Source organism: Aspergillus campestris, assembly GCF_002847485.1.
Source record: "Aspergillus campestris IBT 28561 chromosome Unknown P168scaffold_6, whole genome shotgun sequence".
In the NCBI taxonomy this organism is placed as follows: Eukaryota; Fungi; Ascomycota; class Eurotiomycetes; order Eurotiales; family Aspergillaceae; genus Aspergillus; species Aspergillus campestris.
Window position 1 is genome coordinate 1238779 of NW_020194341.1, and position 21205 is coordinate 1259983.

The 21205-nt window shown below is 49.8% G+C and overlaps 11 protein-coding genes across 11 annotated transcripts; 5 read left to right on the forward strand and 6 right to left on the reverse strand.

Moving 5' to 3' along the window:
• Nucleotides 1–152: 152 nt before the first annotated feature.
• Nucleotides 153–1322, forward strand: P168DRAFT_304674 (uncharacterized protein; the record flags this gene model as incomplete). The annotated part of the gene is made up of 3 exons (XM_024838867.1): nt 153–370; nt 441–1153; nt 1216–1322. 3 exons carry the CDS (start codon nt 153–155, stop codon nt 1320–1322), a joined length of 1038 nt encoding a protein of 345 aa, XP_024692982.1.
• Nucleotides 1323–1583: 261 nt separating this feature from the next.
• Nucleotides 1584–2572, reverse strand: P168DRAFT_297253 (alpha/beta hydrolase; the record flags this gene model as incomplete). The annotated part of the gene is made up of 2 exons (XM_024838164.1): nt 1584–2381; nt 2411–2572. The coding sequence occupies 2 exons, from the start codon at nt 2570–2572 to the stop codon at nt 1584–1586; spliced, it is 960 nt and encodes a 319-aa protein (XP_024692983.1).
• A 901-nt stretch (nt 2573–3473) lies between these two features.
• P168DRAFT_235845 (uncharacterized protein) lies at nt 3474–3976 on the reverse strand (the record flags this gene model as incomplete). Its single annotated transcript, XM_024833494.1, has 2 exons — nt 3474–3820; nt 3883–3976. The coding sequence occupies 2 exons, from the start codon at nt 3974–3976 to the stop codon at nt 3474–3476; spliced, it is 441 nt and encodes a 146-aa protein (XP_024692984.1).
• Nucleotides 3977–4033: 57 nt separating this feature from the next.
• Nucleotides 4034–4363, forward strand: P168DRAFT_236751 (uncharacterized protein; the record flags this gene model as incomplete). Its single annotated transcript, XM_024833535.1, has 1 exon — nt 4034–4363. A coding segment is annotated over one exon (330 nt), but the record flags the coding sequence as incomplete, so codon positions are not given.
• A 347-nt stretch (nt 4364–4710) lies between these two features.
• P168DRAFT_157656 (uncharacterized protein) lies at nt 4711–5177 on the reverse strand. The gene is made up of 2 exons (XM_024832837.1): nt 4996–5177; nt 4711–4929 (listed from the first exon to the last, which is right to left on the reverse strand). Exons 1-2 carry the CDS (start codon nt 5142–5144, stop codon nt 4776–4778), a joined length of 303 nt encoding a protein of 100 aa, XP_024692986.1. The 5' UTR covers nt 5145–5177; the 3' UTR covers nt 4711–4775.
• A 322-nt stretch (nt 5178–5499) lies between these two features.
• Nucleotides 5500–7465, reverse strand: P168DRAFT_304675 (uncharacterized protein). Its single transcript, XM_024838868.1, has 3 exons — nt 7174–7465; nt 6439–7120; nt 5500–6371 (listed from the first exon to the last, which is right to left on the reverse strand). Exons 1-3 carry the CDS (start codon nt 7231–7233, stop codon nt 5710–5712), a joined length of 1404 nt encoding a protein of 467 aa, XP_024692987.1. The 5' UTR covers nt 7234–7465; the 3' UTR covers nt 5500–5709.
• An 846-nt stretch (nt 7466–8311) lies between these two features.
• P168DRAFT_282023 (Hsp70 family protein) lies at nt 8312–10058 on the forward strand (the record flags this gene model as incomplete). The annotated part of the gene is made up of 6 exons (XM_024835964.1): nt 8312–8408; nt 8469–9079; nt 9141–9211; nt 9261–9283; nt 9357–9725; nt 9937–10058. The coding sequence occupies 6 exons, from the start codon at nt 8312–8314 to the stop codon at nt 10056–10058; spliced, it is 1293 nt and encodes a 430-aa protein (XP_024692988.1).
• A 1840-nt stretch (nt 10059–11898) lies between these two features.
• On the reverse strand, nt 11899–13119 carry P168DRAFT_327349 (uncharacterized protein; the record flags this gene model as incomplete). The annotated part of the gene is made up of 2 exons (XM_024841230.1): nt 11899–12673; nt 12734–13119. The coding sequence occupies 2 exons, from the start codon at nt 13117–13119 to the stop codon at nt 11899–11901; spliced, it is 1161 nt and encodes a 386-aa protein (XP_024692989.1).
• Nucleotides 13120–14725: 1606 nt separating this feature from the next.
• Nucleotides 14726–15676, forward strand: P168DRAFT_282025 (uncharacterized protein; the record flags this gene model as incomplete). The annotated part of the gene is made up of 2 exons (XM_024835965.1): nt 14726–15123; nt 15211–15676. 2 exons carry the CDS (start codon nt 14726–14728, stop codon nt 15674–15676), a joined length of 864 nt encoding a protein of 287 aa, XP_024692990.1.
• A 92-nt stretch (nt 15677–15768) lies between these two features.
• P168DRAFT_157719 (RING-H2 finger protein) lies at nt 15769–17676 on the reverse strand. The gene is made up of 4 exons (XM_024832838.1): nt 17530–17676; nt 17318–17394; nt 16727–17258; nt 15769–16666 (listed from the first exon to the last, which is right to left on the reverse strand). The coding sequence occupies exons 1-4, from the start codon at nt 17531–17533 to the stop codon at nt 15876–15878; spliced, it is 1404 nt and encodes a 467-aa protein (XP_024692991.1). The 5' UTR covers nt 17534–17676; the 3' UTR covers nt 15769–15875.
• A 704-nt stretch (nt 17677–18380) lies between these two features.
• P168DRAFT_269280 (histone acetyltransferase NGG1) lies at nt 18381–21138 on the forward strand. The gene is made up of 3 exons (XM_024835129.1): nt 18381–19220; nt 19296–19765; nt 19824–21138. Exons 1-3 carry the CDS (start codon nt 18680–18682, stop codon nt 20847–20849), a joined length of 2037 nt encoding a protein of 678 aa, XP_024692992.1. The 5' UTR covers nt 18381–18679; the 3' UTR covers nt 20850–21138.
• The last annotated feature ends 67 nt before the right edge of the window (nt 21139–21205 follow it).

Genomic DNA, 21205 nt, shown 5'->3' on the forward strand with positions numbered 1-21205 from the left:
TCAAGATCTATGTGTACCCTATCCAAAATATAAATACCGGCAATGAGACCCCCCAAGAAAATCATCTCTCACAGTACACATTCAACAATCAGCCAAGCTTAGCATTCTTTTATCCATATATCCCTTCCACACGTTTCTCTCGAACCGTCGGCATGTTCAAAACTCTGCCAATCGCCGTTGCAACAGCCTTGTATTTCCAAGCTGTCCATGCATCGGAGAAGCCCATAAGCTTCTGTACCAAAGGAGGCTGCGAGGAAGATAGCTGTCCGGTGGCCCTCGCCACCGCGGGCACCGGTTATCCCAACTGCGTCATCTACGACAGTAAAGATATTTTCTCCGAGGAGCTCGGATTCCCGACAGCTGCTCACGGGTATGTCACTCTGATGATTTTACTCATCGCATCATGGCTTGTTTCAGCTGACTTAACAATACCTCAATAGCGCCTGGAAGCCCTTCATCAATGTCGAGGAGCCTAATGCGGGCTGCACCATGATGATCAAGTCTCCGGCCGACACCGACATGGCAGGCTGCGGCAAGCTTGTGGGTTCTTTTAAGCACGAAACCTGCACCAACCTCGCCATCCATAACACCTTTATGATCCAGTACTGCTGTGGAGACGTCTGTGGAGATGCCCTCCCGGGCTCCAGGCCGTCTGCCAAGTTCCGCCGAGCGCTCGAGGGCCGCGGTGGTGGCGGTGGCGGTGTTTACCTGAAGTACGCGAATGGAACCATCATCCCGCCGTCCCAAGAGGGTATTATGAAGGGGTCCGGCCCAGACTCGGGCAAGAGAAGCGTCCTTGAGTCCGTTGACTTGCTACCTCGCGGGGACAAGGACAAGGACGAGGGCAAGTGCAAGAATTGGGAGCCCGACTCGGATATGCCAAACGACCCGTACACCAAGCCTTCGGATCAGTCAGAATTCGTCTACCCCTCTACGACCGGTGGAACCACGATTCAAATCACCCATACCCGCTCGCAATCGTGGACTCATGGGTCGGACATGAGCATTAGCTTTGCGGATGTCGTTGGATTCGGCACTAGTATCTCTGAGTCGTTCACCGAAGAGGAGTCAGACTCGACTACTATTGAGTGGACACTTCCTAAAGGACAGGATGGTAAGGTGGCATTCACTGCTACTCTGCAGTGTACTCGGGGTGAGTATCCAACCAATTCCCCCATTAGTTGAGTCTCTCACTGATCACTTTGGATTGATTAGGTACTGGTAAATGTGACGGGAAAGATTTTAAAGGTGAGATCTGTAAGCCGTGGAAGAACGGCGACGGTGTTCTGGTTGGCGAGTACAGTGTGTTCGTCACCAACTAAATAACCGGAATGGACTGTATGTCATTCGAGGGCGAATATAAGCTATCGGAATTTCGTGGCATGGAACCTTTTAGTGTTTGAGCGCTTGAAAAGCAAGGCGGTGGTGTGACTGAGTCAATTGATGCTTCTCAATATTGATAGTTCTCGACATAAAGACGACCCAAGTCACCGCGTAGGTTGCTCTGCGTAGTCTGTTAGACCGCCTTGAGCCAGACAAATGATCTGGGTGGTGTATATCTTGGATATCATCAGAAAGCTGTTTCAAACCCCGGGGTAATCAACAGATGGAACCCCAGCCTTCTCCTTCAAGAAATCCACCACATCATCAATCTCATCGGGCATCTTATACCAGTGTCCAAAATTCTCATACGCCTTCCACGTCACATCCATGCCAAACCCATGAGATAAGACAGACGCCATTCGCTCCCCGAGGTCAACCGACACCTTGGGATCTGCAAACCCATGGCCGAGAAATACCGGCGTTTGTAAATGGGGCTTTGGAGGTCCACAAGATTCCGAGTCTCCCTTTTGGACCACGCCTTCGAACCCACTTTCCCCTTCGTGTCGTAAGGATGGTAGATCGAGGATATCCCGGACGTGATTTAGCGCCTGAATAGGTGCAGGGATGTCCTCGTCTTCCTCATCATTGCGTGAGAAAGGGTCGTCATCTTCGTTCTCCCCTTCATCCTCATCGTCCAGCCCCAACAGCCCCGTAATCTCCCTTTCAAAAGGCAACCACCCACTCATTCCCACAAACCCGCCAAGTCGCCTGCGCTGCCCGCTGTCCTGCCCTGGAGACCCTCCCAGAACACAGAACACAGACGCCGCACAGCCTTGGCTCAACCCACCGATCACAATGCGGCTATAGCCATCGCTAACGGTAGGGTCATTGGACTCCCTAAACAACCGTGCTTCATCGTCAATCAATGTTCTCAGGAACCGGCTAGTTTCCTCTAGCCCGTCAATCTGTAGCTCGGATCGAACATTTGGGTCCTCGAGACTGTAGTTATCGAACCACTGATGTATCGGAGTCCGTTTAAGTACCGTGGAGCGACGTTTCTTGGCGGTGGGGAAAATTAAAACTTGACTGTTGGGAGACGCCGCGCGATATCTGTGGATTCAAGGAACACTGAACCAAAGCGTTCAGCATTACTGCCGCGGCCGTGAAGAAGGATAATTGTATGGGTGTGCTTGTCGTTTGTGAGAGAATGGATAACTAAAGGCGTGGGGTAGGACTTGGAAGAAGACATGGCGGCAATATGTGACATAGAGGGGGGTTTAATCCATAGATCAGTACTGATATTTATATAGATGTATCTTCAACAGTAAGCGCTGAACTACTTTGTCATAGTAGCAGAGATTTACAACCCCGAAGTGATTTATCATCATGACAGCAGTGATACCACTTACCAGTCACTACTTAGCGCATAGTTCACTGCAATCCAAAAGACACGCTCCATATTCTACACATGATTCGATCTGTGTTGTTGACGCTGGAATTTCAAGGGTATCCAGCCGCTGAGTTAGGGCTTGCGGACTTGGCGCTTAGGCTGCCCCGCTAAATGAGATTGCCAACGTTAAGGTAGCATGGATTGGATTGAACAGTTACGACAGAAACAGTCTGAAGGTAGGGATTAACATACAGGCCAAGTGCATGAGACAAGACACTCAACCCAACGATGACAAGAAGCAAATATCAAGAAGATTTACATATATATAACAGCATAAGTATGGTCGTGTTCATCAAGGTAGCTTGCCGCCCTACCTGGCCCCTCCTCCGGGTTATTGGTAGTTAGTTCCGGGCAGCTGCTCCTTAGTCACTTGGATATTCTATGCCCGCACGAATTAAAAAAGGGACATTTGCGCAACTTGCAGAGACAGTTACCTAAATAGAGTTCAAGACTGCAGCTAAGTCTGGAAGCCCTTAATACACCAATAGTCATGGCTCTGTGCTAACTACTAGCCGTGACAACTACCTAATCATGGTTTTAATCACTATCAAGACAAGTGCAGAGACACTCAAGAACATGACGAGTCACTTCTCATTCTGAAGATACAAAATAGAATTATCACATCATTCGCCCTCCCACCAAATCAATCCCGCTCCCAGGCACCGCCCGTCCACCAGAATTACCCCGTGTAGCGGCAGGTCTAGTCCTTGGTCATGTCACACTCGTCACTAGTTCTGAACATTATCAAGCATGTATCCCTCGCCCAGACTGGAAGCCCCAGATCACAACAGCTTTGCTCAGTAAGCTCCTTTATACCCCGAATAATACTTCTATCACCAGCGAATCCCACAACCATATTAGTGTCAAAGAATTGTTTACCATCCTTTTCAAGACACCGGAAGTTATTAATGCTACCAGAACTGGTTTTAATAGCGTTTTTGTAATCGTCACAATTGCCAGCGTATTGCCAACGCCAGCGGTTCATCCCATCTTCTTTCCAGAGTTTGATAAAGTTGGCATGAGTACCATCAATGTGGTCCACCTTGGCTAAATGCAGTCTGATTAGTATAGTTGGACTTGAGAACAGCGAAGATTCTATCTTGACTTACCCCGGGTGGTAAGAGTCACTGCCTCATTAGCAGGAGCAGCAGTCACGGTGACGGCCAGCGTAGTGGCAATATTAGTAGCCAGATTGAACTTCATGTTGACGGTTATCTTTGAAAGACTTTGGTTCGTTTGCAAAATCGTGGTGGTGGAGTTCTTGATGGCTCTCATGCCAACTTCATCAAACTCTGGAAAGAAGACGGGATGGACCGCTGGCGTTGGGCATATGCAGGTGCCTCATGCGATGACTTTAAGAAATCGGTTAAGACTCGTTCTGGTAGTCTGAATAACTTCCGATGTCTTGAGAAGGATGGCAAATTACTCTTTGATACTAATATGGTTGTGGGACCAGCTGGTGATAGCTCCATAATTACTGCGGTCAAGGCAATTACTAGACAGCCATGCTGTGATCTTGGGCTTCCAGACTGGGGGATGGATAGGTGCTTGCAGGAATCTGTTGATGACGATGCTGAGAAAAAGTGCTAGATCTCAGACTGAACCGGGGGCTGTATGGGGCCTGCTGCTCAGCGCCAAATGCATGGTCTTCCAGGTTGTCAGGGCATATGGGTTGCTGGTGCATGAGTGGAACACGGCTCCTACGATGATGGTTTAAACAGGGGGACTAATGCTGCCTTGATTGTTTGCAAGACATTTAAAGGCCAACTTGGGAATTATATCATGTTTTTTGTTCGAAATACTTCTTAGGCTTATACTATGCTTGGTGTTCACCCTTTTCTCATAGACTGATCTACTAGTAAGGGGTGTTTAGAGTCGACATTGAAGACTTCCATTTTATAATATAGCTAAAATCCAAGATCTCAAAGATTCTCTACCTTGCCCCTTCCACATAACCCCTCGGGCAACCCAAACTACCGAGCGTGGTTGTATCTCCAACACGTTATCTAGACTTGGTTAACCGGAAGAACTCGCCAACTTTCGTCTTTGAGAAAGCTCTCTGACATGAGCTCGGCCAGCAAAGTAAATATAAGAAGGCTTGCCGAGAGATGGTTATCAAGATGCTCACCAACAGTAGCCCCATCTTAGGATCTAGGCTATACAACTTCTGAGTGGCAAGACCAATCGCGTGGCCGACGGGGTTCTTGGATGCATTGTCTTACCAGAACCAAGATAGAGACTTGATCAACACGTACGTGCACCCGCACGTGAGACTTGTCAGCCACGGCTGGAGAGCATTCTCAAGCCTGTCGAGGGCGGCAATTCGGGCTCCCAGCACGAGCCCTCTGAAGGTTTCTACTGCGCAACGCATTAGTCCATGACCCTAGTTACAGGGGAAAGCAGCATAAAGTAAAAGATAAGCTCTGGTACTTGGCTCTGGGACCTTGACACTAGCTGTTGGGACGTCAGTCAGGTTAAGCTCTATACCAATCGTTGGTCAACTTTTTGGCGTAGTGGTCTTGAGACTAGCTCTTGGTACCTAGTATCTGACTGACACTGACTTCTTTGGATACTGGCATTCAAAGTAGTCTTCTCTAGCTAGGGTGAATGGTTTTTTACAGGAATTCAATTTGCTCGGGGTGAGAATCAACCTTCTGATCTCTGAACGAAGAGCTTATAACCTCTTAGCTGCTACGTCAAAACACTGACCAGCGTTTGGTATAGGGCTTAATCTGATTGGTATTTCCAAAAACCGCTGAAGTAGTCAAGCAGGGTGGCGTAGTCTAAAACCAGTGGCGGTGGTCGTCATATCATGGATCCGCGAATACAAAACCAGAGCAGGAAAACGATAACAGAATTCACGAAGCAATACTAGCAACAAAACAGATACAACAAATGATTAAGCAAGTCAAAATGACCATGGCTTTGGTTCCTTTTCAAGTTCTCTTCTTGGTCGCCTTCTTTGCCTTGCCTTTCGGTGGTGGTTTCTCTTTGTCGCCTTCCTCAGCTTTCTTGGCCGCCCGTTTGGCCTGCCTCTGCTTCCTTTTCGCCCTCACATCTTCATCCGTCGAGAGAGCATCTTCGGGAAGTCCTATGGGGTCATCCACAAGAACACTGCCTTTATAGATAATTTTATCCTTGCCATCTCGGTTCCATCCTCCAACTTGCCAGAAAGATGGTTCAGTAACGGCGAGCACTCGATGCCCATTAAGTCTCGACTCCCGTTCCCTGAGCCCATGGATGTGGGCTGCCTCAATCTCCTTTGAGCTACAATGAAATAGGGGCGGGAAATCTTCTAGAGTTCGCCATTCCAGGTCCGGTTGTGATGTGGCCATCGCCACTGCTAACTCAGCCCCCTTCTTGTAAAGGCTGCTGAGAAATATCTCTCTATCTTGAATCCGACCCTCGTCCTCATTGTCTTTGAGCAGGCACTGAAAGCTCTTGTCGGCCAGTCTAGCGGCAGCAACTTGCTTGACCTTGGCCTCTCGGAGGGCCAGGTTCTTAAGTCCAAAGGCGGGATTGGGGCTCAGCAAAAGGTTGGACGCATTGGAAAGGCGTGTTGTTTGGGCCCGCCAGTGACGAGCAAGCTGTGCGTCCGCTAAAAAAGAAGATTCTGTAAGCTTGGTGGACTGGGCAAAAGACCACACACTTAGGGAGTAGCTCACTGTCGAGGAAAATTTGGTATAAGTGGTTGAGCTGCGCACCAAAAGGCGTCTCTACACCAGGCCCTTCGCCATCGTTTGAGCTCCGACTATCGGGCCATTCCAGGTACCAGAACGGATTTGTGAAGAAAAGACTGAAAATCTCCTTGGCCACGATTATCCCGGCAAAGATTGCCAGGATATTGCAGCGTACATTAGGGGGCAGCCGCGGGACGATCTTGTCAAAGTCATCTTGGATGACATACCCCTCCATGTTAGCAATGAGTTGCTTCTTTTGCTCTTTAGACAGGTGTTCGTATTTGCCCTTGGAGGAACGGAAGCCAAACTCGTATTTCCAATCGTTGCAAGTGGACAATAGCCCAACTAACTTCTCTGGCCATTCCGCAATGGAGATTGGGGGCCAGTTGTTGTAAGTCCCATGCATGTACGATCTGTCCAATCTCATTGCTGAGACGGTCGACTTTAGGTCCTCAACCAGCTTCTCTAGCTCCTTGATGTGCTTCTCCCGATCCTCGGCTGTAATATTGACTGGTTTGGCAGAGGGGGGCTCCTCTTTGGAGTCCTGAATGCCTTCGTCTGGGTCTCCTTTCGTCTTCTTGGCCCTCGCCTGACTGGTAAAGTGAGCTTCTGCCGGAGGTGTGCTTGAGGCTGGCCGTTTTCGACTAGCCTCCAATAGAGAGGCTTGCTGAACTTCACGTCAGATACCACAAGTTTGAGAGCTAGAACTAAATGGCTTACCGTAATTGTGGCCTTCATTGCCTTTGTCTTTGCCTTCGCCTTTGACTGAGCAGTGGCCATGGTGGGCAAGATTGGGGAAATTTTCAAAGGATGGAAAGAAGGTATTTTGATAAAGCTTGGTGAAAACGTGTCTTTGCTCAGGATGAAGAAACTTCCATGGACTGATGGTAGAAGTTGATGTATTAAACTGAGACAGAAGTGGTGTTGCTACTAGAAGTCAGCGGAGGGGTTTTGCTGGCGCCCTGTCAGCTTGTTTCGTCTTGCTCTCTTTGAGTCAGATTCTTTGTCTCGGTCTTTTACGTCGGATTTGAACTAGTGATGGTGGAAGGCCTAGAGGAAGGGCTTGGCTAACTACCTTGGTTTGCGATCCGCTTCTTTGTCCATGGGACGTTGCATTGCCACTCCGAAAAGATGCATCTCTTTTATGCTGCTTTCTATTCTTATCAGCTCTTTATTGTCTTTCACTGGATACTGTCCTCTCTCACATATTTTCCCATGCCCCATGTCTTTACAAAGGTTGCCAGACAAAGAATGGTTTGAGTAGGAAGGCGGAGCGCTACATGTACATCCTAAGGACAAGCTCGTGATACTCCCAGTCCAGCTTGAGAGGGGTCTTGGACTAATTACAAACACAGCTGCTGCTTGTTTCTTATATCGGGGCCCACACGAGACAGGTCGTTTGCGCGGTATGGTTTCTCATTGGCAACAAATCTAGGCAACGTCCATGTTTGCTCGAACAGCCTCACACAAGATGGCTTGGCAAGTAAAAGTATGGAGGTACATGCAGACATGCAAACAGTTCTCGGAATCAAGAATGCCACTTTTTTATTGTGATCTCTGCAATGCCCGTGAAGAAAAGAGCAAGAATCCAAGGATGTCTATAGCGGTCTCTAAGAAAAATGAAATGATGTTTGAGAGCATCATTCTAACAGCAAGGTAAATTTCACCTTGAAACACTTGTCTAGCAGTATACAATGGATGAAGTGGGCTTGAGATGCCCCATGCTTGACATCTTGCTCTATACTTCATTTGTAGACCATTATTTAAGAAGGGCTAATCCGTCGTGCTGCTATGCGGGAGAACAACATCATCAGATGTATGATGACAACTGAAGACAACTGAAGACAACATCATCACCATGGACACCTCGGGAGGACCCTCTCAATTCTCCTCGATGCCTTGCAGCACACAAGACAGAATCATTATTGGCGTGGACTATGGAACCACAGGCACTGGTAAGATTCTGAATAGACACGGCGTGGAATAATGACCTCTTCTAATGACCAGCTACTTAGGTATCAGCGTCATTCTAGTTGAGGGCCAAACGGGTGCCACTCGCTGTGGATTCATTACCCAGTGGCTATCCGGTGCAAATCAGGCAAAGGTTCCCTCGCGAATCGCATATGCTTGTAACAACCCATCTTTCTCCATGCCTTCTTCGTGCTGGGGATTCGAAATCCACCCTGACATGAACGCGTGCTCCTGGACTAAGCTTCTGCTGGATCACAATACGGAGCTGGCTGAATTTGATGACGAGGTCCTGAGGGCCGCGGTCTCCTCAGGAATTTTCGATCTGGCACGTGGAAAAGCACCTGTGGATGCTATCACAGACTACCTGAAGCACGTGTTGAGCTTTGCATGGGGCATAATCAGGCAGGATTTTGATGTGTCACTTGACCACATTCCTATCAACCTTCAATTCACCGTTCCAGCTACATGGTCCCAGGAAAGTCGGGTATTGAGCAAACAAGCAGTGACTCGGGCTTGGCGTGACAAGAGACCACAGGATACAATAACGTTCATGTCTGAGCCCGAAGCAGCCGCAGAGGCTGTCTACAAGCTACACCGGTCTGAGTTCAAGGTTGGAGATGGGATTTTGATCTGTGACTGTGGCGGTGGAACTGTGGTATGTCTTCATTTGATCTGGAGGCTGGTTAAAGAGAGTGGTGCTTACTGTTTACCTCAAGGATATTGCAACCTATTTGGTCACGGATTGTGATCAGTTCAGTCTCTCAAGGATAACTTCTGTGCAAGGCATGTGAGGGTTTCCTAGATCTAGTCTTGTCGCCATATAAGATGGTATAAAGATTACTTACAGAGCGCAGAAGAGGTCTAGACATCTTCTGTAATCTAGTGGTATTCTTTTCAACTAGACTTTTGTCCGTGTCGCTGACTTCTTGCAGGAGGCAAATGCGGCGGCACAGCTATTGACAGTCGACTTTATGGTCTTATTAACAAGCGGTTCCCGGGTGCATTCAAATCCTTGAACTATCTGATTGCACCTGGGAGCAAATTCATGAGAGCCTTTGAAGATGTTAAAACGGTCTTTGGCGAGGATGAGAGACGGAAGACTTTCAGGTTACCACTCAACCTAAGAAGAGGCCAGAGAGGTTGCACTTTGCCATACTTTGATCCTAAAACAAAGGGGATGATTCTTTCTGAAGAAGACACCCGAAATTTGTACAACCCAGTCATCTCTAAAATTATTAGCCTGATTAACTCGCAGATCATGGCTGCAGATGAGAACCATGGCTCTCCTGTGATCAATGTAGGTACGTATCTCAGAGCAAGCTTTGGAAACGACTAACTTCGGCTGTCTAGAGAATTGTTCTTGTTGGTGGACTAGCCTGCTCACCTTATGTCCAGAAAGCACTTCGTCAATGTTTTGAAATACCAGGGAAGCTGTCAGTGACAGTCCCTACTGGCCAGGAACCGTGAGCTCCCCCCTCTGTTGAATGGCGCAACAAACGAAAGCACTAACAGCTTCCAAGTATAATGGCCGTCGCCGCTGGCTCGGCACTACGCGGTCTACGGGGAGACTGCCCAGTAGTGCTAAGAAGTCCTCAGCACTATGGATTCGGATCTCCCCAGCCACTGCGCCATAAATTTGATCCTCAATGCAAGAACACCTGGGATGACCTTGGCGTGCAAATGCCTGTCAAGGGCATAGCATCCTATATCAAGCCGATCGATATGAATATAAAAATACAAAAAGGAAAAACATACAACAGCCGGGATTCGCATGTGGTCACCCACCATACTACTAACCGGCCGGCGTGTGGCTTAAGTACGGCTGAGCGGACGGGAAGCCCTGTTCTCCACACCCTATGGTCGTATGTACTTGAATATTACCTTTACAAGACTATATTGGCTGCCTGGTAGAGGGGATCTCGGATATTGTTGCGCCACCATGGTTCACCATGGCCCCTTCCTCTGACTGGCAGATATTATCAGCTTATATTAGCCGGCAGAGCTGGCTGAATAGAAGGACAAGCCTCTTTTCTTCTCTCCTCCCGCATCCTGCGTAGGAAAGTAAGTGGGCCAGCCCCATAGAGGGGCCTAACTGATATCATCAGCTGAACGCAGGGGACAGACTATTCGTAGTAGTCTGTCAACGACGTCGGATTAAGCTGGCGACCGGATCCCTTGAGGAATAGCTCCGTGATGACCAGTCGGCTGCCTGAACGAACTACTTGGGCAATCTGGGTGAGGGCCGTGCGCTTGTCACTCATTTGCAACAGGGATTCGATGGCGTAGGCCCTATCAAAGGAAGCGCCGTCAAATGGTAGGTATGACATTGGCGACCAGAAATTTGGTTGACCACTTGCGTACTGAGCCTGGGCCAATTGAATCTAGTAGTTGCTGACCCTCGCCTGAGATCAATGCAGGATCGTACAATATTTTTATTCCAACCGAGATTTTCCGTTGGGGGGAGGAAGATGTTGTAAAGACGGGTCAAACCTTACGAAGCCTACTGCGTGTCGGGGGCTTTTTGATTCCAATGGAGTTCATAGGAACGTCACTTTGACCAACTGCTATTACTAGCTTGTAGGTGTCGAGAATACTGACATTGAGGGCCCTTAGATTACCACTGGGAAATGGGATATGTTAATCTACCAGAATGGCTTCTCGGGATCGATACCCGTGTACGGAAATCTGTTGATGGATGGCGCCCATCATAGTACATGCATACATTTTTTGTAAATATATTCCTGGTTGGAATCCGGTCTAATAATTACTAGATATCATGATTGACATGTTGAATTTGGCAGGTGTCATGCTATTTTGATAAATTATTATATTTCTTTTTTAAGAATTCAACCTCAGTTGAATGAGCCGTGTTGCTTAGCCTTTAGATTCAATCTCTCTCTTTTACCGTTTTTGATTTCTAGATCATAGCTATGATTCAACATCTACACCGACCAAGGGATTTGTAGGGTTATATGTATATAACCAGGAGATAGGACTTGTGATATCTTTCCTTCTATCAAGAGCTATGAGTTTTTACTAAGATCTTGACTTCCTTGAGTAGGCTGTACTGGCAGTCTGGGCCAGAGATAATATCTAGTGGCTGGACAAAAAGCTATCAGAAGTCCATTGCGGAGAACTAATTATGCTGAAAAGTCTGCAGTGACAGCGAACTACTTGTATTCCAGAAAAACGTACATGAATTGCTTAGCATTAGACTACAGTATGTGGTCCGTTGACAGTGGGCGTTCTCGAGTACTGCAATTTATAGTTTTATTAACTATTAAGGTAGTTTTGAGAACGACTTTTGTAGTCTGAACTGAGCATTCGGACGATTTGCAGAGCTCAACCAGCTATCTGAGAACAAAACAAGAAAACAAGAAAACAAAGGACAGAAAGACAAGTCGACTGCTCCTGGCACCTTCGAGCGAGAGCAGCTCACCGCGAATGTGTACATTGCATAATCATAGGACTGCCCTATCCGAGAGACTTACGGTAGTGTTGGCCTGGGGGCATGTTTTCGGAGCTTGTCGGCCCCGGTGGAGGACGTATCGGCATACCTCTACCCTCTAAAACAGGCAAGATGTTGTTGGACAAAACATGTGCGACAAAAGTGAAGGCTTCGTCGCGGGGATCTAGCATTGTCCAGATCTCTAAGGGCAGGGTGACCAAGACCAAGGTACTTCCAGCCCGAAATACAGACTCAATCTTCACGTCGACGCCGAAAACTACTGGAGGAAGATTCGTTGCCAGCCATCGACTCCAGCTTTGAAGATCAGGAGTGTCTTCCTGCAAGTGGACACTGATCAGAACGCGGTGGTCGACATGGTCTCTTGCCTGGGATCTCGTCATCCGAGGCTCCACGCTTTCCCCCTTTCTCGAGGTCAAAGGGGCAAGGGCGATGCTCGGATTGCCCCTGCGCGCGATGTGTAGCGGGCTGGCGCTCATTTGGCTCTGGTAGGCGTTCCGGTACATGATGGCGAAGATCTCGGCTAACGTCTTAGTCTCTCCGGCAAGGTCCTTGAGGGTGTCGATAAGGGCCTGGGTAAAGGAGAACGGCAGGTTCGAGCCGGCCGTTTGGCCCCAACCGGACGCACAGAGTACTTCAGGCCCGTCATAAAGGGCGGCCGAGCCCGCAGAACAACAGTCGAATATGTAGCAGGCGTCCCCTTCCGAATACTCAATCAGATGTTTCACCACGAACCAATCCACTCTTGGCCCGACTAAATCTCCGCGGGCATTTGCTCTGCCGCTATTTTTGCTAGTTTTAGTGTACAGTACTTACTTCCTGGTCAACGGAGAAGGAACATACCCTAGAAACCACTGATGATCCACTGTTCCCGCGTGGGAGGCATGGCCTGAATAGACGTAGATTCTAAGCGTTCCCTGTCCTCGACGAAGTTTGCTCCACTCTAAAAGCTTGTCGCCCAAGCATTGAGTGGACTGTGCCACTGGGATGGTAAAGGACTCGGTTTCATAACCGTACACTTCAGTGAATATTTCTAGGAGCTGACTTTCCAAGGTCACCACCTGCATTTCATCGTTGGCCCAATGGAAAGCGAGAACGGAAACCTTGTTGTAAGGTCCATTGTTCTTGATGGCCCTTTCCAAGGCAACTTCAAGGTTTCTGGCGAAATTTTGGAGTTGCTTGGGAGTCTTCGCGATGCGAAAGGCGTCGTGGGGTTTGGAAGACCCCATGGGAAGGGCGGTGGGGGTTTAGCTACTAGACAATATAATCATTAGAAGAGGAAGAGGATATGAAGGAGAAAATGAGTAAGAAAGAGAGCTGATTTGGTCTGAGTATACCATTGACTAGGCAATAAATAAGCTCATGATAAACAGAACAAGACAAACCCCCTCTGCCTTTTATGTGAGTAACAGAACTTATGGTGTATGATTGGCAGAAGAAAGGTATGAACAGTAATTACTATAATATTGGTGAATTTTCCTGTCTATAAGCCTGGTCCAGCACAGATCTAAAACCTTAAAATAAGTAGTGACTGTTCTATGACAGGCACATGAACTTTCTTGAAAAAGCTGCTACAAACAGAGGACAGTTGAATATACACACAGGGGAACTCTGAAGTGAACCACATAGTCTTTTGATACTGAATATACCTACTTAGGTCACTATGGCAGAAAAATAAGGTAAATCATTAGTCTCATTCCCCTGGGGCTAAAGGCATCACCAGAAGCCTACCTAACGACAGATTTGTTATGTGAGATAGGTTATTATTGATATTTGCATTATTTATAGTCTGATGAGATGGCTTATGGAAATCTTATTCATGTACAGGACGGCAAGACACTCTACCTATCAAATTAACACAAAAAAAAGAAAGAAAGAAAGAAAAACATACAACAGCCGGGATTCGCATGTGGTCACCCACCATACTACTAACCGGCCGGCGTGTGGCTTAAGTACGGCTGAGCGGACGGGAAGCCCTGTTCTCCACACCCTATGGTCGTATGTACCAATTCATTCTAAGAAATGGTATATATACCATCCAGAAGAATTGGGGGTTGTTGACATGATGGATCATGTCAATCCTGGTGGGCATAGTGGGAATATCAAAGTTCTCTCAAGTCTATGGAAAGTAGCCTAGATCTTACATACAATTTGTGGTACTAGGACTTTTTTTTACCTTATTTCATAGTTCAGTGAGGTGGTTATATTATATTAGCTTATTTCCACATTATATATATATCTTGCCGTGGTGGATATATAAAGGATATACTATGTTTTAATGAAATTGACATGAATGATCATCTCTCGAAACACGTGTATAGCTAATTTATATGATGTGACATGGTCAAAACATGATAGATACACGGTAGATTAACCAAATCGACAACACCCCCTTCTCCCGTAAGGTACCTAGTAATATAGTGGTTTGACAGGTGATTCTTGGGGGAATATGATGGACCAGCGATTGGGCGCCCCAATGCCTGCCTGATCGACCTCATGATAAGGTGTCCTAATATTTCGAGTTGGAAGAGACCAAATACATTTATAGGAGAGAACGGACAGTGTGAGAATAGGAGGAAAGAAATAGAAAAGTTTCCTGCGACGTAGAGACGCAAACTGGACTATGCAACTATCAATGTAGCCTAAGGCCGGCCCTAAGAGCTGACTACCCGATCGGGTCAAGCCTGCCAGCTATCGATAAGACGTCGATCCACCGACCTCATCTTCTTTCCTCCACTCCATCATCCTCTCCAACTTCCTTCCCATACATTCAATAGCACGAATATCCCCAGACACGAGAGTACACAAAGCAGAACCAAATAAAGAAAAGAAGAAATGGTCAAACCATTGACCTTCAAAGGCGACAAGCCCAAGAAACGCAAACACCGTCCCGCAGACCCCTACACCACCACACCCCCCACCAAAAGAACCTCCACAGCAACATCACCACCACCGCAATCACAAACCGAAGACGCCGAAAACTCCGCCGAAGACACCAGCTGGGTCTCCGCCGACACAGCCTCCGACCTTGCAGGCCCCGTCCTTCTCGTCCTCCCCTCCGACCCCCCGACTTGCATCGCCTGCGACGCCAACGGCAAGGTCTTTGCCAGCGCGCTCGAAAACCTCGTTGAAAGTGATCCTGCCACCGCGGAGCCCCACGATGTTCGCCAGGTGTGGGTTGCGACGAGGGTAGCTGGTACTGAAGCGATCAGTTTCAAGGGACACCATGGAAAGTATGTATCCGTGTCTATGCCATTCTCTTTACGCACTCAATCCATGGCACGAGAAAAGACAACAATTGCTAATAACATACTGTGTAGATACCTAAGCAGCGACTCCCACGGTATTCTCTCCTCCACAGCCTCCGCCATCGCGCTCCCGGAATCCTTCCTCGTCATCCCCTCGCCTGAAATCGGCGGCGCCTTCGCCTTGCAGACTTCTTCGGCGGGCGACGGCATCACCGACGATACTTTTGTCTGTGCGCGGGAGGCCCCCTCCGCGAAGACGGCGTCCGGGACGACCGTTGACATCCGCGGTGATGCGACGGCGCTGTCGTTTGAGACGACTATCCGGATCCGTATGCAGGCGCGCTTCAAGCCGCGCATCAAGCTGAGTAAGGAGGTGAAGGCGCGTGAGAAGGTCAGTCGGAAGGAGTTGGAGGAGGCTGTGGGGAGGCGGTTGGACGATGACGAGGTGAAGAGGTTGAGGAGGTCGCGGAGGGAGGGCAATTATCATGAGGAGTTGCTGGATGTTAAGGTTAAGGGGAAGCATGATAAATTTGCTTGATTTTTCCCTCTTATCTTGTTATTGAATTTTGTTTTTTGGGTCATTGGGAAGGTTCATGATATTGGGATGATTAGAGTTTATCTTGTTTTGGCTACAGCTGGTATGTCAAACTTTTTCATATTCTTTGTATCTTACATTGATCAGTTACATAGGGGTATCACGCAATCCAACTCCTGCAAGCCAAACGATGCTCTGGATCTCATGGAGCCGACCACCGAGACCGATGCAGCATGAAATCCCGGTGCACCGTCCTGTTGGTCACTGGCACCGGATAGGTGTCGGTTGGGAGAACGCTCTTCTTGCACAGCGGACAGAGACAGCTACTCTGCGTCAGAGCGGTGTCGATGCATTGTGGGTGGAAGATATGCCCGCAAGGTAACTCTCGAACCACCGACATGCCCGATTCGTACTCCTCAAGGCATATTGCGCACATGGTTTGTGTGTAGCTGAGGCGACTGCGGTGACCCGCGTGCGGGCTGGCTGGGCAGCTGGAATGGGTCGTGCGGACAGTGGGCTTGTCGGCGTGGGATTCACCCTCCTCGTCTGCTTCTGTTTGCTCGTTTTCTGTCTTGCTTTCCTGATCCATCTCCCTTTCATCGCCCGTCCTCTCCCAGGTCGCCGTCTCCATCTTGACTTCGGCGCACTTCTCATCGAGATCCATGCGCCGCTCACAAGTCTCGGCGGACCGGATGGACGAGCCGTCATTCGATCCAGAGTGCCTGGACTGTGGCTCTGTCTCGCTCAACGTACCCTGGTCTGCATATATGTACACCGGAATAGTATCGATGATCTCGCGCGGGACTTTGATTTGGTGGAGCCCCAGCTCTTCCAAGTCTGCTTCCCCTGCTTCGATCCGACGCCGTAGGTTTTCCCGCCGTCGGCTTTGTACAAGCTGGTAGCACATCAAGAGAATGACACTGAGCACTAGAATGGTACCGAGGATCGCAAGGATAAACCCCCAAAGACTGGGCATTTTACTCTCGCCATGTTCTATGTCGAGGGAACTTATGTTAGCCAGGACGTGGAACAATAGGGGCTGATCGTGCTCACCTAGATTGATTAGAGTGATTAGGCGGGTAATCCCCGGCTTGTCTGACATACTGTCATTTTGAAAATCGGGAGGGATCGTGTCCCCCGAATACATCGACAGCTGGTGCATCAAAGTTGCACCCGCGAGCCCAGGGATCGCGTAGACGGGGTAACTGTTCTGGCTTTTCCATTCCTCATTCTCGTCTAGCATCCACGCCGAGTCCTTTGGCCCTGGCGGTTTGGCGTTGTCATGGGACGGGATGTAGAACACCAGCGCATCAACCTCCATGCGCTGTGAAGAATCGAGGAACGATTGTGTGCACTCGGTAGAGATCCATGGCGCCAAGCCGACGGTGTTATATTCGAACGGCAGGACATCCTGGTGGCGGGTGACATTCGGGGGTATGAACGGGGTGGTAAGATTGTTGCACGGATCATTGTCATCAAGACCAGGAACAAACAGTAGTCCCTTGATCGGGTCTTTGTCTAGGGAGTTCGTTGTGGACAAAGTCTGTACGGTCCCATCTAGCACCACATGGAAGGTTGCACTGCCCTATCAGATCATGAGACTTTTCCAGCCCTCAAGAAGTTAAATCCAGAGAGAAAACCTACATTGACGGCTGGTGTAGCGCTATTAGCCCCCCCCGGGCCCGTAAAGAGCGTGGCCGCGGTTGTGAGAGATCTGGCAGCTGGGGCGGAATCCATTAGTTTATTGAATAAAGTGATCAATTACATTCAACTCAGCCCACGGAAAAGACAGTATCATAATAGCACAAGGCACCGGGGGTTTGCGAAAACAAAGAAGGAAGAAAGGACAACTATACCCATAGTCAGAATGTCGACTTCAACTGCTCCTCGAGAACCAGAAAGCTGGTCGCTTAAGTTTCAAATGTAATGCCTGCACATGATGGCTTTTATCGGGGCGGTGTATATGCAAGATGTACGATAGCGACAGCCGGCTTGTGAGGAATGCAAGAGTAGAATTCGATAGTTTGATGAAAAATGCCAATGGACCGCACAGAAGGACTCGACGAGCTGAATAACGCTGCATTCAATGAATTCCATCATCCAAGGGAAAAGAAAAGGCTTGGGTAGCCGGTAGGATCCAGCCGGTCCTAGACCCCTTCGTTGATCCCATGAAGGGTGTTGCTGTTTGCGGGAGGGACAGGAATGACGTTTGCGGATATGCCGAGGGGAACCATGGATGAGTTGGGACCTGTAGAAAATCTAAAGGACCCGAATGAGACGTTCCCAATCCAGACCAGCATGGATGGAATGAAGCATTTATATAAAGAAACAGCAGTAACCACGAATTCCTGCATTTAAGATGATTGGTGATCAATCATTATGCAGGTGGCCGCCACTCCCGAGGGCTGTTTGGGTACAGTAGTACAATATGCGTGCTACGTAGTGGTGGCACAAGTGATGGAAGCATGGCTAGAAGGAAAACAGGGGTCCACCCTAGAGTCTGGAATGAAGAGTTTGATCTGTAACAGTGTCACTCAAAGGGATGAAGGAGGGATGATGATGAAAGGAGGTGAAGAAGTCGCCCTGCAGTGGTTCATACTTACTCACCGCATCGGGTAAGGCCCCAAGGCCCCGATCGGGCGATCTAGTCACGTGCTGCTTAGATATCAGGTGAGATCAGGTGATCTAGATCGCATCACGTGCATAGTCCGGGGTAACGACGTCGGCCGTTCTTGATGATTGGAACGGGATGCGCTGCGCGACGTCAACAAACTCCCCGCGTCACCTCTCTTGCCCGTCCAGTACCCTACGCCATCTGGCGACAAAGTCTCGCTCAGTTCCACGAGCTGAACTCCAATCCATCGCCTGGTCTCCGGTCCAGATCCGAACGTCCCAGACCCCTCAACATCATGGGCTGTTGAGCCCCGTCACTGCTCAGCTTGATAATCGCATACTTGACTTCTATCGCAGCCTCCATATTTGGTCGCGACCCCGACAATATTGACCATGCCTTCTGCTCACAAAGGCAAAGGCAAGGGTCGCGACGTGCGACCGCCGCGCAGCCGCAACACCACCCCCAGCTCCAGCTTCAATACCGCTCCGACCAACGCTCCTCCTCCTCCCTCAACCTACATCGATAACGATGCATCCAAGTTCATCATCCCTACGACCGTACAATATTCAGAGATTCTCGAGCGAATGGGCGGGGTCGGACCCATCCCTGACTCCAAGTCCCTCGAATCGTTGGTGGAACATTTAAAGGTCTTGGGTGATCTGGCAGAGGCCCGCGGTGATGCCTGCAACGCCGGCATTCGGGAGCTATCCCAAAAACGCAAAGAGGTGGTGGAAGACCCGGAGCCTTTCGAAAGCGAACGTCCGAAGATGAAACGGGAGGCCGACGAGGAAGAGGACAGCCCCAAGGCACTCAAAGGTGGCAAGCTGAAGAAGCGGAAAGAACGGGGCAGTAGTTCGAGAGAGGAGCGTCCGTTGAATCATGGGGCGCACGAGCTTGCGCGACAAGATGGCGTGGGGGTGAAGCCAGAAAGTGGTAAGCTTGTCCAGACTATGATTTGCGAATCCTGTCTATATCACCGGATTGTACGGCTAACTTGACGGGATCCAGTAACTTCCCCAGTATCCAAAAAGTCGAAGAAGGCCGCCTCCGAAGACACCTCCTCCTTGTCGCCTCCGTCGCTAGGATCTCCGAAACCCGAAGCTGACGCGGCCGACGGTGCAGCGGCGGCTGAATCGCCAGGGTCGGATGATAGCTCAGACTCGCATCAGCCGGAGCCTGCCCCCGCCGTGCCCCAGGTCCAGGTGTTCGGCCCGAACCCGCTCAAATTCGATGATCCGACCGTTTATGAGATCCGAGACGTCACGCCGGACATGACCGACGATCAGAAGAAGGAGATCTACTGCGTCAATCGTTTCCCCAAGACAGACCTCATTCACCTGATGGCTGGGATCCCGCCGGACCGGGACTTCAGCAATGCCAAACCTACGAATCAGGTCTCTGCCAACACTTTTCTAGCCTATATTGAGCCATATGTCCGCCCTTTGATGGAAGAGGATATTGCATTTCTGAAAGAGAAGGTTCGACCCCCGGATCTAGATCTACGCGTTAAGCTTTCGCAAGACTAACTCTATATAGGGCGATCGATCAACCCCGTTCATCATGCCCAGACGCGGCAAGAAGCACTACACCGAGATCTGGGCCGAGGAGGACGGGATGATGAGCATCGACCAAACCAACGGCGACAAAGAACGCCTGCCACTAAACCAGGGCCGCGGCAACATCGACCAAGTGACCGACGACACTGTCGAAACCGACAAAGTATCCGTGGGCCCGCTGGTCAGCCGCCTCTACTCGCTCCTCCGGTACGAGCACCGCCCAGCGTCAGACGACAGCACCAACACCAACGGCACCGTCAACGGGGACCCCCCCAACGGATCCCTCAACGGCGGCGACTCCATGGACCTCGACGCCCAAATCGGCGGAGGCAGCGGCGGCGGCGGCGGCGGCGGTGACCCCTCCTCCGAGACCAAACCCCAACCATCAGCGACCTCCTTCCCCGACGCCTCCCCCAGCGGATTCAAAGTGCCCGCCGCCAAACTCGACCACTCGCAGCTCGACGAGCGCCTGAAGGCCGAACTCCGCCACGTGGGCTTCCTCAGCCAAGACGACAACCCGGACTACGACGCCCACTACGACGACGACATCGCACAGCGACTCCGCCTCCTCCAGAGCGAGCTCAAAAAGCAGATGATCGCCAACAGCGCCCGCAAGGCCCGCCTCCTCGAGATCGCCCGCGAGCGCATGGCCTTCCAGGAGTACATGACCATCCACGACGACCTGGACTCGCAGGTCCAGCAGGCCTACCTGAAGCGCACCCGCACCCTGGGCAAGAGCAAGAAGGGCGCCCAGGCGAAGCATCGCCCCGGAGGCGCCGGTGGCGGCAGCCACGTTGTCAGCGCTGCGGGCGTCGGCCGCCCCGCTATCGGCGACGTGGCGCGTACCCTCCTCGATCGCCGCAAGCGCTGGCAGGAGTGTATCGGTCCGGTGTTCAAGGATTGTAAGACGTCTGTTCCTCGTCAGGATGAGACGATCTTCGACACGGCGATTATGGCGGACTATGAGAAGGCGGAGGTGGAGGGATGGGATGAGGAGCAGGAGTGATTTTTTTTTTCTTTCTTGTCTCATCTCTTCCTTTCTTCTTTTCTTTCTTTCTTGGTTTCTTTTCTTTTTCTTTTCATTGTTTTCCCTTTCAGGTGTACATTTTCCCAGCCTTTGTTTATTTTAGCTTGGCGCCTCGTCGAGTACGATGTTCTTTGAAGAGTGGAAGAGGTCCGGCGTCGTATGGAATTGGGGTATGAGGTTCTTATGATAATACACGGAGGCGTTGGCGATGCTCGCTGTTCTGGGGCGTTCTTTACTAGCGGGTACAGCGATGAGAATTGGAAAATCTAGATACAGCAATTATGCCTATCTGTATGGTGGTAGATTGATTGTAGGTTTCGTCCATTTTGGGGTAT

Coding starts and splice junctions, on each gene's coding strand:
- P168DRAFT_269280 (XM_024835129.1), top strand. CDS start 18,680: ATGCCTTCTGCTCACAAAGGCAAAGGCAAGGGTCGCGACGTGCGACCG. Junction 19,221..19,295: donor GGGGGTGAAGCCAGAAAGTG/GTAAGCTTGTCC, acceptor GACGGGATCCAG/TAACTTCCCCAGTATCCAAA. Junction 19,766..19,823: donor TTGCATTTCTGAAAGAGAAG/GTTCGACCCCCG, acceptor AACTCTATATAG/GGCGATCGATCAACCCCGTT.
- P168DRAFT_157719 (XM_024832838.1), bottom strand. Junction 17,259..17,317: donor GCGCTACACCAGCCGTCAAT/GTAGGTTTTCTC, acceptor ATGATCTGATAG/GGCAGTGCAACCTTCCATGT. Junction 16,667..16,726: donor AATCACTCTAATCAATCTAG/GTGAGCACGATC, acceptor CCCTCGACATAG/AACATGGCGAGAGTAAAATG.
- P168DRAFT_157656 (XM_024832837.1), bottom strand. CDS start 5,144: ATGCGTTGCGCAGTAGAAACCTTCAGAGGGCTCGTGCTGGGAGCCCGA. Junction 4,930..4,995: donor AAGTCTCTATCTTGGTTCTG/GTAAGACAATGC, acceptor GAAGTTGTATAG/CCTAGATCCTAAGATGGGGC.
- P168DRAFT_304675 (XM_024838868.1), bottom strand. CDS start 7,233: ATGGCCACTGCTCAGTCAAAGGCGAAGGCAAAGACAAAGGCAATGAAG. Junction 7,121..7,173: donor CAATGAAGGCCACAATTACG/GTAAGCCATTTA, acceptor CGTGAAGTTCAG/CAAGCCTCTCTATTGGAGGC. Junction 6,372..6,438: donor ATACCAAATTTTCCTCGACA/GTGAGCTACTCC, acceptor CTTCTTTTTTAG/CGGACGCACAGCTTGCTCGT.